The sequence below is a fragment of the Canis lupus genome, chromosome 5 (genome assembly GCF_048164855.1).
Source record: "Canis lupus baileyi chromosome 5, mCanLup2.hap1, whole genome shotgun sequence".
NCBI classification, from domain to species: domain Eukaryota; kingdom Metazoa; phylum Chordata; class Mammalia; order Carnivora; family Canidae; genus Canis; species Canis lupus.
In genome coordinates this window covers 23,557,574-23,573,694 of record NC_132842.1, presented here as the reverse complement: position 1 = coordinate 23,573,694, position 16,121 = coordinate 23,557,574, and the positions used below count along the sequence as shown (strand labels likewise).

The window sequence follows — 16,121 nt, the reverse complement described above, 5'->3', positions numbered from 1 at the left end:
GATTCTTTCTCCCTCTCTCTCTGCCCCTCCCCCAGTCTTGTACATGCACCTGTGTGCACGCACCTGTGTGCACTCACTCTCTGATAAATAAATCTTAAAAAAATTATGTCAGAGCCCGGGTGGTGGGAGTATTGAGACAGGTAACGAGGAGAGAATGAGGAAATGGAGTTAAGCTGAAGAGAGGGTTCTAATTAAAGCTGAGCCCTAGTCCTAAAGTTTCAAATGTTTATTTTGTGTATTTTGTCACTTGCAGACTAAATCACATTTATTGAGTACCTGTTATGTGCCAGGCACTGTAGGAGGACAGTCTCACATATTCTCTACCATTTAGCATTTACAACACTGAGGGACAGTGCAGGTGGTTTTGAGGAGATCACGGTGTTTTTCCACATCTGAGTAGGGGTAACCATTATCGCTCAGATGACAGGGGTCTCCCTGAATGGCCCTGCGTGGGGCCTATCTGTATTGGGGTGACACTAAAAGTCATGGTGCAAAACAGAGGACTTCATACACTGTGAATTAGAAAAAGTTAATGGGAATTTTTACACCTACCACAGCAATGAAAGTATAGGTTTTACATGTCTTTTTCTCATTGCTTCTAGCTCTTTCTCCTCCCCTCCAAACATCTAAGGACCATTTTGCGATACTAAATGTACTTGTGCTTCCCATCTGGACCTAAGGGCCTGCTTCTGCCCTTGTGTCCCCTACCTCAGTACTGAGGACCGAACCTGGTTTTTTAAGAGAGAAATGTGGGGGTTGCTTTCTACTGAGCCACCAAGTCCTCTGTGTGGGTACTTCCTAAATGCCTCCTTTCTCCTTCTGCAGGCTCACTGCTCAAGTAGACTGTGACGTTCTTCTTCCTGGTCTCTTTGTCTCTACTCTCTTCTCTCCAACTTTCATTATCCATAAGGCAGTTCCACTTTTAAGACATAGGTATGATTATTCCTCTATTTGAGAGTTACAATGGCTCCCTAGTGCCCACAAGATGATGGTCAAGGGCATCAGCATGGCATATTAGGGCTCTTACTACTTGGCCCCATTCTACCTTTACATCATCGTCCACTACCAGAGCCAGCCAGATAGCTGTTCAGGCAGCATTGGACCACTTGCCCAACCCTGCAACTTTGGACCTGATCCTCCCAATGCTGGGTACTTCCCAGGGCCCATCTTCAAATACAGAAATACAGAATTCTCATCCATTTATATATATCCAATTATATTACATTCTCTCAGATCCATTTTAGAGAACAATTTCTACAAGATTATTATATATTTTCTGTTTTCTCCTCTGGACTTCCACCAAATTTTAAGAGGACTATGGCTAAGAAATAATAAAGAATAGAAGAGTACCTAAATTTGGATGCCTTTGAACTGCTGGTTCCATCAGGTAAGGGAGTCAATCCACACATTCTTACCCCAACCCCTGCCCTGCCAGGGACCCTGAAAGCTGGTCTCATTATTTCCAACGAACACTATCTGTGGACAAAATTGCCTCATCTAACAATGGGATTCATTGCACAGACCTCTAGGTGCAGTTGTTTCTGTTGAACAGATGAATCAAACGGCCTATCAGCTGGATAATGTAAAGATAATTATCTCCATATACTTTCTGCTTTTAGAAGCATGTTATTCCTCAAAGATAATCAGCACCTAACTGAGTTTTCATGGACAATTGTGAATGTGCTGTGTTAAATTTAACAGCTCTTGTTAGCAAAAGTAATCATGAATAAAAAGAAATTTATTTTTATTTGGTATATGAACAAAATTAAAATGGTGATATTGGTAAAGATAAGAAAAATTCTATTATTAATGTACATAAGGCCTTTATCAGATCTTCCTCAATTTATCTCTGAAGCATATTTGGAGCTTAAAAATAAAGAAAGGAGAAAGTTCAGTTATCAGCATTAGAGCGACCCATTTAGGAGATGATTTACACAATGGAAATGATTGCTCCTCATATATTAATGTCCATCAGAAATGAACTCTTAGAAAATTCAAGAAAAACATAAAAGTGTTCATGAAAACTGCTTAAGATGGAATGTACTTTGTGTTGTGGAATAATTCACCTGTTTCCAAATAGGTGATTGACTTGGGTTTTGAAACCAGGGCCTTAGTTCCAATAAGCATATGATATAATCAAATCAGCTGATTGGCCTGGGGTGGAACATTACATCATTAATGATTTTTTTAAAGTTAAGTTTTGAGTCTAGAAGGACTGCTTAATTTTAGCATGCGTTCAAAGATAAAAAACCAAAACAATAAAAACCTTTCATGTTGAGGGTTGGATAAAAGTTCAAATGACTTTCTAGTCTAAAAAAGTCACCTCTCTTTATTAAAGACCCAATGTGGATACAAGCTAGCAAACTGCCTTTCTGCAATCTGAAAGGAGACACTCTTTTTTTTAAAATAGCAATTATTTTTTATTTAAAGTTTAAAAGGTAGGGCCAAACTCCAATCCCATATAGGCCCGTGGGTGTTCTCAGCAGGATTCTCATCCTATGCAAACTGATAATAATAGATCACTCACTCTTGTTTATTTTAAGAACTCTCCCAACCAGACGGGGTTCACATTAATGTACTTAGATAAAGATATTGTAAACAGAGTATGCAGTTGCAAAAATAGCACATTCTTAAGGACTTCAGTTTATGGTCATACAGCTATAAGATGGCAAGTCGGATGGATCTCTTAGATGTCATCCAACATCCAGGACTGCAACAACTTTCTAGCTATGATATTGAAATAGAAAAACCTTTGCAGAGCATTAACCAACCTATCATTATAAAGAGTAAATGGCATGCACTGCAACCTAATTAGCAGTGTGGCTTGCATCTATAAAATAGAATTAGCACTACTGCTCTTTTTTTATTATTAGTTTGTGTTTCTAGAAAGGTGTGACCTTATCTGTAAGGTTCTGTTCATTTATGCCCATTTACAAAGGATTTAATTATGTTCTTTTAGCTCTCTACGCTGAGGAAATTGAAAACGGCCACTTCAGAATTAAAACTGTTAAAGAAATTAGTGAGCAGATTATTTACTCCATCACCCTTCTTCGTGCAGGGATAAAGAATGGAAACACGTTCAAATAAATGAGGTTGAAGATTTTTGGAAGAGAACATTCTAGGTAAGGAAATTATTAATAGTCTTCCTTTCCTCTTTCCCATGGGTCTTTTGCAGTTTCTCTAGTTTTCTTGGGCAGAACCAGTTAAGGGGAATGTGTATTAATACTATAAGATTCCTGAAAATTCCATCACCTTAGTGTGAGCAGCCAGAGAACATGGACTTACATCTGAGGCAGGCGACTCTAGGACGATGCCGAATCCCAGCACACGGCTCTCCCCAGAAGAGGGGTGCTCGGCCGTTGGGGGGCCAGGCTGCTCGGAGGCCCCTGCTGTCTTCTTCTCAGTTTCAAATGCGCCAGACTTTTGCTTCACAGTTAGAGGTTCAATGGTCTTTGGGGGCACTTTTTTCTTTTTATTTCTCTTGCGTGAGACAGCAGTTCGCTGGGAGCATATAAGGGAAATCGGGGGTTGTTGTCTGTTTTGGGTTCCAACTGTGAAGAGTGAACAAAAATAGGGTACAGGCACCTGAGTCTAACTTAGGAGAAACCATCGTCCGTCTATCTACGTGTTCTACTAACTGAGACCGAAGCACGGTTCAGTCAAAGAAGCAGACCAGAGTCAATCTCTTGTGGGACCTGCAGATCATCAAATGACGTCTTTGAAGCACTTTAGAGTTCTACACACAAGAAAAGCACTGTCCTCGATGCTGCTAAATAATTACACTCACTGCTGCTGCTGGGTTCCGTGGAAGGCATTCTGAGCTGTAGGAAAACATCTGAGTGTGATTTTATAAGTCGCAGGACATTTTTATATAAATGGGAACTCAGAATTTAAGTTCAGGTGTAGATGTCCAAGCTTTCTGGTAAGCCAAACTTAGGAATATCCTTGTTTGGATATTCCAAACATGGAATATCCATGATGATGGATGATGATCCATGATTCTAATCATCCTTGGAGGGTAAGTTGATCAGCTGCTAGCAATCTACAGGCACTAATATTGACTAAGAGTGAGCAATGATGATCATTTATTAAAGAATGAGTCTGGCATGACTCGTACGTTATGTAGGCAAAGCCGGCTAGTCCTTTATCAGGGCCAGTTCCTCCTTCCTTACAAACCACGTTATCCACACACAACCATCTCCACAGAACTACACTACTGGGTTCTGACCAGGCTGCCCTCCATACCTTGGTTTTAGGTAGTGGAAAAATAGGAATGATATAGTTCTTCGCAAGTCAGGAAGACCCGTAAAATCCAGAAACAGGTGGAATTCCAAAGATGAAAAGCACTGAACAAACACCAAGTACTAGTATTAAATATATACTTAAGGAAGCCAAAGATGGTAAGTATAGTTTTCACAGATGTACTCTGGCAAGTCATGTTTGTTAACCATTTAGAAATATTCTGATGGAAAGTGTAATAGAAAAACACGGCATCATTATTTAAATCTTCATGTAGCAATATGGCTTACTAAAAATGATCATGGGATATGCCTGCTTTTTTACAGAAATAAGCCAAATGAAAACTAAAGATCTTTAAATGCACATAAATATGGATCATTTCCCATCAGTTTGCAAATAAAGGATATTTATACTTTGAGCTTGGTATTTGCATCTTTAGACTGGCGAGAAATTTACAAGTAAGTATTAGAAACCCAACTACTTGGGGTGCCTGGCTGGCTATGTTGGAGGAGGAGCATGCAACTTTTGATCTTGGCATTGCACCCATGTTGGGTGCAGAGATTACTTAAAAAAATAAAAAAGGAAACAAACCACTTGTACTGCATAGGAGCACTGAAAAGGTTTTTAACCACTTGTGTAGTTATTAGTTGAGTTCACTGGTGCTTGACCTTGGCTGCATGTTAGAATCACCCGGGAGCTTAAAAAAAAAAAAAAAAAAAAAGTCCATGCCTCAGCCTTACCCCAGACTAACTGAATTGGAATTTGCAGGGGTGGCGTCCGGGGAACTGAGACTTTTTTTTTCTTTTTAAAGCTCAAGTGATTCCAGTGTGCAAGCTCAAGTGGAGAACTTTCCTCTGTTCTCTGGATTTTTACCCTACGTTAGGTCTCCATGCCCAAAGTCAAATGGACAAGGAAAGCAATTATCAATGGTCTAGGACTCATGCCTCTCCAAGCCTTGCTATTCTAAATTAAAGGGAGAATGCATTTGGTTTAAAGAACACAGGCACTTTCAGAGTTTTTCTCCTGAGTTTGCAAGTCTAGACACAGCCATAGTCTCTGGCACCCAGATCTTATCGCTTCATTGTATTCCTTGTCTTCTCCCTAAGTAGAGGCGAAACTTTCTAAATATAAATCTACAGGTGTTATAGACAATAAGCCTTAAGTAAATCTACCCACACAATACAGATTCTTAAGTTTAAGGAAATTAAAGAAGAGTAATTTCTTCAGTTTATCCTTTCTGCTATCCTACCAGCTCTGGAATCATTTACTGCCCTAATCTGCAAAAGGTTCAGAAAAGAAAACACGGTGACAAAGTGGCATTTACTTAATAGATTCCAAAAGGGCTTCAGTCAAGGATTTAAATGGTTGCAATTTGTAGTTTGCCATTTCGGTAGTAAGGAGCTTAAGTAACAAAATAAATCATTACCATTTCATATGCATATTTTCTTAAGTGCTAACAAATTCTTCCTCTGAGAAAAGAACCAGTAAGTCATGAAGTAACCTTTCTTTCTCTGCTCCTTATTTAAGAGACAGTAACTTTTTCTAGGTCAATAAGAACATGGATTGTTGTTGTAGAACAAGATGAGTTAAACGCTTACTGGCCTGACCAAAATGCTTATCCTTTCCTTGGGCTTAGACCAAATTCAGCACATACAATTGGATGTTGCTTTTCAGAGGTTCTTTGGCTCACCTCACTTTCATGTGCTCTTGGGTGATGGGGGTGTCTAAGTAGTAAGCTTTTTTATATCAAGCCACATCACTAAATATTACAATTTTATCAGAATTCACTAAATGGCACCAAGTACGATTTCTGAATGATGACCTTCCCAAATCTCTCTACAGCGCAAGGGTGGGGATGCTGACCGTCTATGACCGGGCTGTTTCTTACTCCAGGAGGAGGCTTCTCTCACCGGAGGAGGCTTTAATGAAATGCTTTCTTATTTTCTATACCTTGGGACCAAAATGTTGCATTTCCCCTGCACTGGTGGAGATTAGGAACCACAGTCATTATCGTGGTGACCCAGACGTCTATGAACCGCTCCTGGCCTTAGAACAACACTAATGAAGTAGTTTCTGCCTGCCTCATGCTTTACAAGTTCAATTATGTTTACTAACTCCTGCTATTTTGAAAAGCAGCCTGTGAGTTAGATATTAATGCTCCAGCTACAGATGAGACATCTGAGAGCAGAGAAGTCACACTACCTCATGAGGAGAACAGGGACTCTGACCCCAACCTGCAGACTCACTGCTCGTCCACCCCACGACTTGACTGACATGAGCAAGAACAGAAGAGGTGTCGTGCAACTAAAGAGGACAAGACACGAGGCGTCTTCAAGCTTCTAGATCCTGAATATGAGGGAGACAAGCCCCAAGCAGGGCCTCAGAGGCAACACCTCTGTACCATGCTCTTGTACACATGGTACACCTCATGTACCTATGCTCTTGAATGTCTTCACCAGGCCTGTCCATGTTCCCAAGAGGGCCTCCCGGCACCTCTATGACACTGCATGGCTTCCCCACTGTCACGCTGCACCCCAGAATGGACAGGGACGGATAGGCATTAGAAATCAGGGGACTGTACCCCCCACCTGGTCTCGGTACCTGCTTGAATTTGCATTAATTTCCGCATGGTCCTGAGTTCCTGGAGGATGGCCTGCAACGTTGACTGGCAGTTGCAAGTACAACAGTTTGATCCAACTGACGAATTCACCGTGGGAAGGTCTCCTAAGCATCAAAGAAAAGAATGGCACACTCCAAACGTCAACAAAATTACAAAGAGGAAAAAGAAAAAAAAAAAAGGAAGGTATCTTGACAGCCTTTTTCTTTTTCTTTTTTTTTTAGATTTTATTTATTAATGAGACACCCACAGAAAGAGAGAGGCAGAGACACAGGCAGAGGGAGAAGCAGGCTCCATGCAGGGAGCCCGATGTGGGACTCGATCCCAGGCCTCTAGGTTTGCGCTGGGCTGAAGGCGGCACTAAACTGCTGAGCCACCTGGGCCACCCTCTTGACAGCCTTTTGAAACATGTGCAGTTATTATGCAACAGGGCCTAAGGAAAAGGTGCCCAATAACTGTTACCACCTGAATGTCAGGAGCTGACTTGGGCTAAGCATCCAGGCTTCTGCACAGCCCGGTGCACAGCAGCTCACCCACCATGCGCCACCACGGCAGGCCTCCCCAGTGTCACACCAGTGCATCTCAGATGACGGCGCCATACAAATCCACTAGAGACATGTGCTATGTTGCACAAAAACACGAGCTCTGAGAACAGTCTTATAGAAAAACCTGGTAGCTGCATATTATAAAGTTTCACATTGAAAATCAAATGTGTCTGGATGCCTGGGTGGTTCAGTGGTTGAGTGTCTGCCTTTGGCTCAGGTCGTGATCCCAGGGCCTGGGATCGAGTCCAGCTTTGGGCTCCCTGCAGGGAGCCTGCTTCTCCATCTCTCCCTGCCTCTCTCTTTGTGTCTCTCATGAATAAATAAATAAACTCTTTAAAAAAAATCAAATGTGTCTATTAAAAATTACTTTTTTTAGTATTAGGCATGTTTCTCCAAATTAAGAAGTGTCAACACATTAAAACATTTAGATCACTCTCTGGGGGCGGTATGTCTGTGGGGCAGGGAAGAACTGGGGGAGCAGGGAGTATATATGGGAGGAGATACTCGAACCTGTCACTTGGTGTTGGTGTCCTGGCTTTTCTTCAACTTTGCAAAGGAGATCCTCATATAGCTTTCTTCCATTCCCACAGCTTACCTTTCCCTCACTTTAATCTCTTTATCTCTGTTTAAATTCAGTATCTTTTTCTTAATAAAACTATCCTACTAAAGTAAACACAGATTGTCCCCTTGTCCTTGGAATACTGTGGAACATTTGGAAGATCGCTCTTTCTGCAGCCTTCCCTCCAGCATCTGTGTCCAGCCTGGCAACTGTGAACTGGATTGCGCTGCTGTCACTTGGCATTTCTCACAGATCCAAGGGGAAATGCAAGTTCTAAGGCATTCGCCCAATTCTGTCTTTTATTATAGATTAAATGTAATTTTAATTTCACAGTATGCATTATTTGTGGATACTGTAAAAAAAAAATTCACCACGCAAAATCACGAATGCTTCGAGTGGTGTATTTATCTACATTCAAAGTTGTAGCAAACTGATATAATGAATTTCTACCAAAAATATGCAAATAATAAGTGCAAAAATCTGTTTTCAAACCAATATGGGGGAATTTATGTTTCTAACTTTTAACATTAATAACATTTCCCAAGTAAATCCACCATCCTTGTTGTTACTGGAAAACAGAATGCTGTTTGCCCAAAACTTCTTGATGTGGGGTGAACTAACTTCATACACATCTAAGGGTGTCCTATTTCTCTTGCCATTTCTTCCACGGCAGGTGAATTAGGAGGGCCTATATAGAATATTCCTAGTTACTATTCTGAGTACTGTCTTTATCATTTTTAGAGGACAAAACCAACCCTTTCAGCTTGTTATAAATCATTTTCTAATGTTAAGGAGAACTTTTTTTATTTTTATGGGGAGTCTTTAAAGAGCCACCTCCCCCTAATCTGGAAGCGTGCCAGCACGTGAATGTGATCCTGGCTTATGCAATATTGAGAGAAACGGAAGACTCCTGTACATCTCTTGGGGTCCCTCCTGTCTCATCAGCAGCATCTCAGGATGGTTTTTCATGCCTCTGAATTGGTTCCTGCAAATTGTGTTAAAAAAAAAAAATCTAAACAGTTCTCTCCTTCTTGAAGGAATAATGAATGGGAAAAGAAAATCCTTAACTTTCAAGGAAACCGAAAATGCAGTCTTACTTTCTCTTGTTCTCTTCCTGAAAAATATAGATCTGCACATCCATATACAATTTATGGAGCAACATCCAATGTTACTGGATGGTAAGTTAACACATCCAGAAAAAAATTATCATTTTTTTACCTTAAGCTTAGAAGAAAATAATTTCCATTTGATCTTTTTTTTTCTGAACAACTAGGAATTTAAATTAAGGAAATTTTACTCTAAAGGAATAATTTTCAGCTCTAATGAAGCAAGTCCTACAACTAGGATCATCTGGTGCAGTTGCTGGAATGTGAGGTAAAAGCAAAGGTGTCACCAGGATGCTGGGATGTGTGTCCCTCCCTTTAACCACAACTTGTGTGATAACGAAGAAAAGCAAAAAAATAAGAGGATGTATTGATGATACACAGAAAACCAGAAGCTCCTTTGTGACAAAGGGGAATTCCTTCTGCCCCAAAGTTCAGTCTCTTGTGACAAAAATATCTGTATGTTGGCATATGATAGCTTTCACTTTTTAAAGGGTTAAAATCTCTACTAAGAAATCATTACTTCTAATACAGAGCCTCAGTTTTGCTTCCCAATTCTGTTTTGTTTTGTTTTTTTAATACTCTGCATTTCTCAGCCGAGGCAGGTGACTAGGGGAGAGTTTAATGTATTGAACTCAAAAACCATGCTGGACATTTAGAAATACAACACATTCGGACACTCTCCCACCTATGAGCATTTTGTCTGATAACCGTACGTACCGTTGGAGCTGCCAGCAGTGTGGGGCTGACTCTGGAAGGTTCTAGAGCGGGTGCCATACTGCCCTGAGAACTGCCCACTGGGCAGTGGTAACTCATTCCACGCACCACGTGAAGGTGGGTGGAGGCTCTGTGGTGCCTCAGCAGAGGAGTTCATACGCGGGGGCCAGACTGAATCCAAATCCTGGGGTTCTTCTTTTAATTTTTCTCCCTCTTTGCCCACACGCTGGTAGATCCTGCCAGTGCTGTCATTCAGTAATCTTCTCATTCCTGTGATTTGTTTTTTAATTTCCATGCTTTCATCTCCTAATGGAAACAGGGCCAAAGAGATGTGCATGGGCAGAACAAAACATAACCCGCCACCAAAAAACACACTCCTTCTTTGTGTGGAAAAGATCCCTGAGTCCAGAATACAAGCTTTTGGAAAGTTAAGGAATCTTTAAAAATTAAAGGAAGAAAACTGGCTATGGTCTGAAGAAACCAATCATTTCCTTGTGCATCTCATTTTAACTTTCTTTCTGGCTACATTCTCTTAGGATAAATGAACTTTCCTGAGTGGCTTTTATTAGGAACACACTTCAAATTCCCTCTTTGGAAGCATTTTCTGAGTGAGGGCATTGTAAGAAAATGAGCTGAGACAGAAGACCCAGGATGGGACTACACGAAATCCTGTGCTTGGATCTGCTGTGGAGATTCACTTGGGATGGACGTGGAGGCCAGCTGGCCAGCTCACCAACCTGGCAGTAGGTGTGAGTACCAAGGGGGATGTGTGGCATTAGTTGGGACCTAGAGCTTTCTGAGGATGGGTGGTTGGCACAGCAGCAGCACCATTAGCATGGGATGCACCCCAGTATGATGCCATGGGTGTCAGAAGTGACAGTGTAAGAGCAGAGAGACAGCCAAGGCAAGGGAGGAGAGGGCTTTGTCCTTCTCTGGCCTCAACTCACTGAGGGAGATGTCCCTGCAATGACACTTCCCTGGACCTGCACTGGGGGTACTTAATAAATATCTTAAAGGTAGTTCTAAAATTATATAGATATAAAATATTTTCCGTAAATAATAACATTAGAGGATGCTATTTGGAGCTATTTTCAACATTCTATCTTTTTACACTACATCAAGCTGGTGTCTTCCTAAAGATTGGGAGAGGTGGATATTTCCCCTCCTCTAACCAATCACTCCATTAAATGCTTAAAATATAAACAATGATAAAAAGAAAAAGCCTATGGAAAATATCAGAAAAAAAAAAAAAAGCTCCTGCAAATAAATACAGCACATTTAATATGATGATGTTTTAATGCACTTAGCATTGTATAAGCTAAATTTCTCTGTGGAATTGGTAACTGTATAATGAATCTAGGTATTTTGTGTTACCAAACGAGGTACTTAATTAATATATGGATACATTATTGTATATAAGAAAATTTTTATATACTATTTTGAAATAAGTATCTCCAATTTTTTAAAAAAGGTAAAAACATATTAATTCTGCCTTTAATATCTAATATGGGTAAACACAGATGACACACATTTCCAAATTTACAATATTGTTGTGTGCTGGTATCTGCTTGAGAGGAGATGTATTTTCATTTGTGATGGAACTAGTTTTGTACTAAACACTTGTGAAAATGACAGCACAGAGACAGTAAGTGATATTCCAGATTTTCTGTGAATGAATGACTAAGCACAATTTAAATAATGCAGAGCCAGCAAAATTTATGACCTCCTCAGGATGTCTCCGGAACAGGGTGTGTCTGGAAGAGCTCCCGGAGGAATTCCGAAGGAAAGCTATGGGCAGATGCTGAGTTGGCTTCTGCACCCAGACACACACTTCCCCGGCTAGTGAATAGCACGGCCTGGGCAAGAAGCTGCTTTCCTGTGGGGTTTTTAATCGTCCATTTTCTAGATCAGGGAAGTACATCCAGGGCTGAAGCACACTGGTCTGGGCTGGCACTGCTGGCACCGCTGGCACTGCTGGTGACCGCCACTCCCCGCCCTCCCGGCGCCCTGGCAGGAGCTGCACCAGCCCAGCCGCTTTCTGCCTGCCTCTCGAGCCAGTGCCAGCTTGCTCCTCCACGCGGACCCTGATGCATCGAGCAGAAGGGATGTTCTCTTTTCCGAGGTTCCACCTCTGCTCTGGAGGTTCCACTGTGATACAGTGCTGTCTACTAGGGTGGGGGGATGGGGGGAAGAAAGCAAATCCCTCGATTCTGCTAAAAGCAAGTCTGCTTTGTCACGCACGACCTTTGTTCCTTAGTTCAGAGAACTACCAGAAAGATCGTACCACTTGAATTCCCCGTACTTTGTCTGCGTGGAGGACCAGAAGCCTGTGCTGCAGGTCTGAGTCCACAGGAGGAGAGGAAAGTATAAGGGGGCTTCTGGTTCCAGGCTGTCCCAACAACGCTGACAGACATTGCTTCCAAAGGCAAAACAAAACTCAATCAATGACATGATCAGGAGCCGCTGGGGCCTGAGGAGGAAGGTACTGGCGGCAAAGGAGGATGCCAGGTGCCAAGGCACCCTGACGGGTATCACTTGGGAGACAGTGCACCGTCTACCTGCCTGCGAGAGATTTCCAAGGACAGGATAGAGAGAAGCTGCAGAAGTCAGTGAGAGGAAAGTCAAGGGGAAGGTTGAGGAGGGGCTGATCTCAGAAAGCTGCTCAGAGACAGGCTGGGCGTCCCCTGAGGACCAGCAGATGCAGGTCCGCAAATGGTTTCGGGGCAACTGAATTGTCCTTCCTTTGGCCAAAGAAGCAGGGAGGGGCCCTGAAAATACCAGCCAGGGAAGAGGTCCCAGAGCTCTGCTACACCTGCAGGTGACGATGGTCTTCAGCAGGGAGAGGGGAAATGTGGCTTTGTGTGTTGGGGGCAGATGGAGGAGAGGGTCAGAAACGAAACCTGGAGACCAAAAGCCAGGATGACAAAAGCAGCTGAGTGAACTGACATATACTGGGATGGACTGGGTGCTGAATCCAGGCAAGCAGGGTGAGCCAGTGAAGGTCCGGCCAGCAGATGCTGGTGTGGTCCAGCGACAGGCCTGTGGCGGACTCCCTTCCCAAGTGTGCTAACCTACTTCTCCCAGACTTCAGCTCCCTGAAGCATAAAATGAAGATCTGAACCAGGGGCACACAGAGCAGCTGAAGGGGGATGTGGGTTTTTCATAGTTACAAGATGTTAACAGAGTACTTGATGCCTCTGAAAGTCACAGGTATCTTTCTCAGAAAAAAAGTGGCTTATTCTGTCCACACAGTGGAACCCATTGTTTTTTGTTCTTTTTTTTTTTTTTTTTTTTTTTTTTTAAGGGCACAAGTTCTTTGACTTAAAAAGAAATGGTGAAAAGTATGTTAAGAGATTGAAATTGGAAGTATTAGTTGACTTCTATTTGTCTTTCCACTTGGGATCAGTCAACGTCTTTGTCATGTTTAATGCCAGCAGAAGGGAGCTCTCAGAGACCATGGGCTAGCTCCAGAAGTATGATTCTATAAGGAAACGTGTGCACGTTCCTGATTTCTTTCCAAAACTATCTATGTCTTTACTTACACTGAACTCCAAGAGGCTGACTCTTTTTTAGGAAAGACAAACAAAAAGAAATCTTACTAAAAGGTGAAACAACCTTAATGGAAATCCTCTTGAGAGTCTGGACAAGGTCTAAAAAATTGCGAGTTAAACCGTATCTTTGGCTAAATTTCCAGACTCTATCAGATCACTTTTCTTTACATAAGCAATATACATAAATATATAATAATTATACATATGATGATTATGCATAGTAATACAAACAAAGTCTTGCATCACAGAAGTAAGTGATCTTACTGATCTCTCTTAACTTGGCCAGGAGAGAAGAAAATGCTACATATGGTCTGGGATGATAAAAGAAAAAGATGGTAATGTACAAACATACAGGGAGAGATTGTGCATAAACATCTTAATGTCTATCTCTGTCTTACTATGAAGATTCATGAAGAACAGTCATCATATCTTTGCCCTACCAATGTACTAATGTAGATATATGGTAGGTATTCCATAAACCCTTCTTAAGTGAATGAAAGAAATGGCTTATCAAAATCAGAATGAATCTAATAGAATTAAATGCAATATAAAGTTGTAAGCAAACAATATATTAACAGAGTGGAGTGAAAAAGTAGCAAAAAGAAATAGTTCAACAAACATTTATCAAGCACTTTCTGAGCCTCAGATATATAAAGATCATCTGGTACAAATAAAAAGATAGCTCCTCTCCAAATCTCTCAACATTTTTTACCCACATCACTTTATATTGATTAGTTGTTCTGAAAAATGGTCCTGATTCTTCCAGGCCTGTTGACCCCTAACTCTATGAACTGTGTGCTCCAGGAATTCAGTGAGCAAACTGCTCTATTTGCAGACCTATCCTGATGATCCTGCTTTGCCTAAAGCCCCAGCACAAAAGCTGATCACCTCCAATTGGGGCTGGGGATGGTGGCTCCCTAAGACACCATGCTTCTGGCCCCAGGAGAAAGCTCCCTGTTCTCTGAGTTGATGCCTCAGAGCTCTACCCTTTCCCCCCTTCTTCCTGAACAGCAGTTCTGTGTGCCAGGAGTTCAAGCTCTCTAAGGGGAAGGACAGGTGATGAAGTTGAAACATATAGCGAGGTCATCCCATTAAGAGCCATACACGCCAAGCGAAAGAAGAATAATTTTACACTGGAGATACTGGGTTATTACTCTGGGTAATTTTAGATGATCTCTTTCAATAGAAAGATAGTAAATAATCAGGTCTATCCTTTAGAGAAATAATTTTGGCAAAACTATGGTGAACGTGGCATGGGGCGAGAAAACCAGTTACAGTGTCATTGCTGAAGGCTGGCCGAAGGGCCATGACAGTCTGTGCCAGGACTGGGAAGAGGGAGGTGCAGGAGGTGTGGCTAGAGAGAGACACTTGAGAAGCTTCATCAAACAGACCTGGTGATGGGCTGGACGTGAGGATGGTGCGGGTGGTGAAGGAGGAGAACCAGTGAAAGATAATGCCAAGGTTTCTAATACCAGTCAGGGAATTTGGAGGAAAAAGGTTGCTGTGGAGTGAGGTTATAATGAGCCTAGTTCTGACAAAGAAAATTCAGATAATAAGCAGGCAACTGGGAATGTAGCCATGTGCATGGCTGGTACATGAGGCTGACTCCAGAGCCATTCTGTTAGGAGTAGCTACCACCACTACCAATAGTAGCCGGCCCTCTGGACCAAGTAAGCCCCTGGGGTTCGCTAACAGTTCAGGCGATGGAGGGCACTGTGTACGGAGATGCCAGACTTCCATCAATCTAGAGTGCAGAGAGGGCAAAAGCCCCCATCTCAATATGAAAAGCGCCATGAGCTCATCTGTCTCCAAGCTGGGAAAGTGGGTCACCCATTCCTCCTGGGCTCCCTACCCCTAGGGCGAGCAGCAGTCACCCCAGTCAGAAATGAGTCATTTCCAACGCCTGGCTCCCCGTGCCACCGACATCAAGTCCACTGCAGGACTGCCACACTTGGCAACATGCCTCAATGGGAGGACAGACAATCTTATTAAAGGACCAAGGGACGCTTCTGCCATATTCAGTACGGGCTGTCATTATACTATCATGTCCAGTTTTGTACAATTTTAAAGAGGCTGTTGAGGGTCTATAGGAGGTCATGAAAAGTCAACAGGATAGATTAAAGGGACGAGGACAGGCCACAGGAGTTGGGTGTTTCACTGAGAAAGAAATGGTTATTGAGTGACTTGTCTTCAACTATACTGTGGGTTGTTACGGGTACGATATTCTTAATCAGCCAAGGAGAAAAGGACTGAACTGTAGCTTCCAGGCAGGAGACTGGGCAACATATGGTCTTCAAAAGCTGACCCTTGCAACTCATAAACACCAACAACACAGCAGAGACACATCTGAGAACGTGCAGGAGGGACGAGAATGCTTTTCTGTTTGGCATGATGAAAAAGTTCTGGAACCGGATAGTAGTGGTGGTTGCCCAACATTGTATATACTTAAGAAAGAGAAAGCTTTAAAACCCTTTGCATTTTTTAGGTAATAACATGTTAAGTGAGAAAACAGTTGAGTGCATCAGTATGATATACTAAGATGACCCAGATTTATACTGAACAGTCCAACTATCTCCCCTCAAATACTAGTAGCAGCAGCATGGAGCCATGCTGAAGAAAAGACCCGCAGTCAGTCAAATGACAGCAGTGAGAAAGAGAACAGGGAGAGAGGACAGGGTCCTTCATGCCAATGCTACAGCCTTTCTTCTGCACACATTGCAACGGATGGGTCTCAGAGCACAGGAATGTGAAGCAGACTCTGTGCTGGGAAAGGCCTGATGTTGACACCCT

General features: G+C 42.3%; 1 protein-coding gene across 21 annotated transcripts in view; it reads right to left on the bottom strand.

Moving 5' to 3' along the window:
• The window catches only part of BEND7 (BEN domain containing 7), an 81,252-nt gene that overhangs the window by 44,156 nt on the left and 20,975 nt on the right, over positions 1-16,121 (bottom strand). For 20 of the 21 annotated variants that reach the window (XM_072825769.1, XM_072825756.1, XM_072825771.1 and 17 more), the window contains 3 exons: positions 9,784-10,086; positions 6,841-6,963; positions 3,286-3,551 (listed from right to left, as the gene is read on the bottom strand). In XM_072825769.1, coding sequence (XP_072681870.1) covers positions 3,286-3,551; positions 6,841-6,963; positions 9,784-10,075 — 681 coding nt within the window. In that variant the 5' untranslated portion in view covers positions 10,076-10,086. The remainder of the gene's footprint in view (positions 1-3,285; positions 3,552-6,840; positions 6,964-9,783; positions 10,087-16,121) is intronic. The other variant, XM_072825772.1, reaches the window with a different exon arrangement.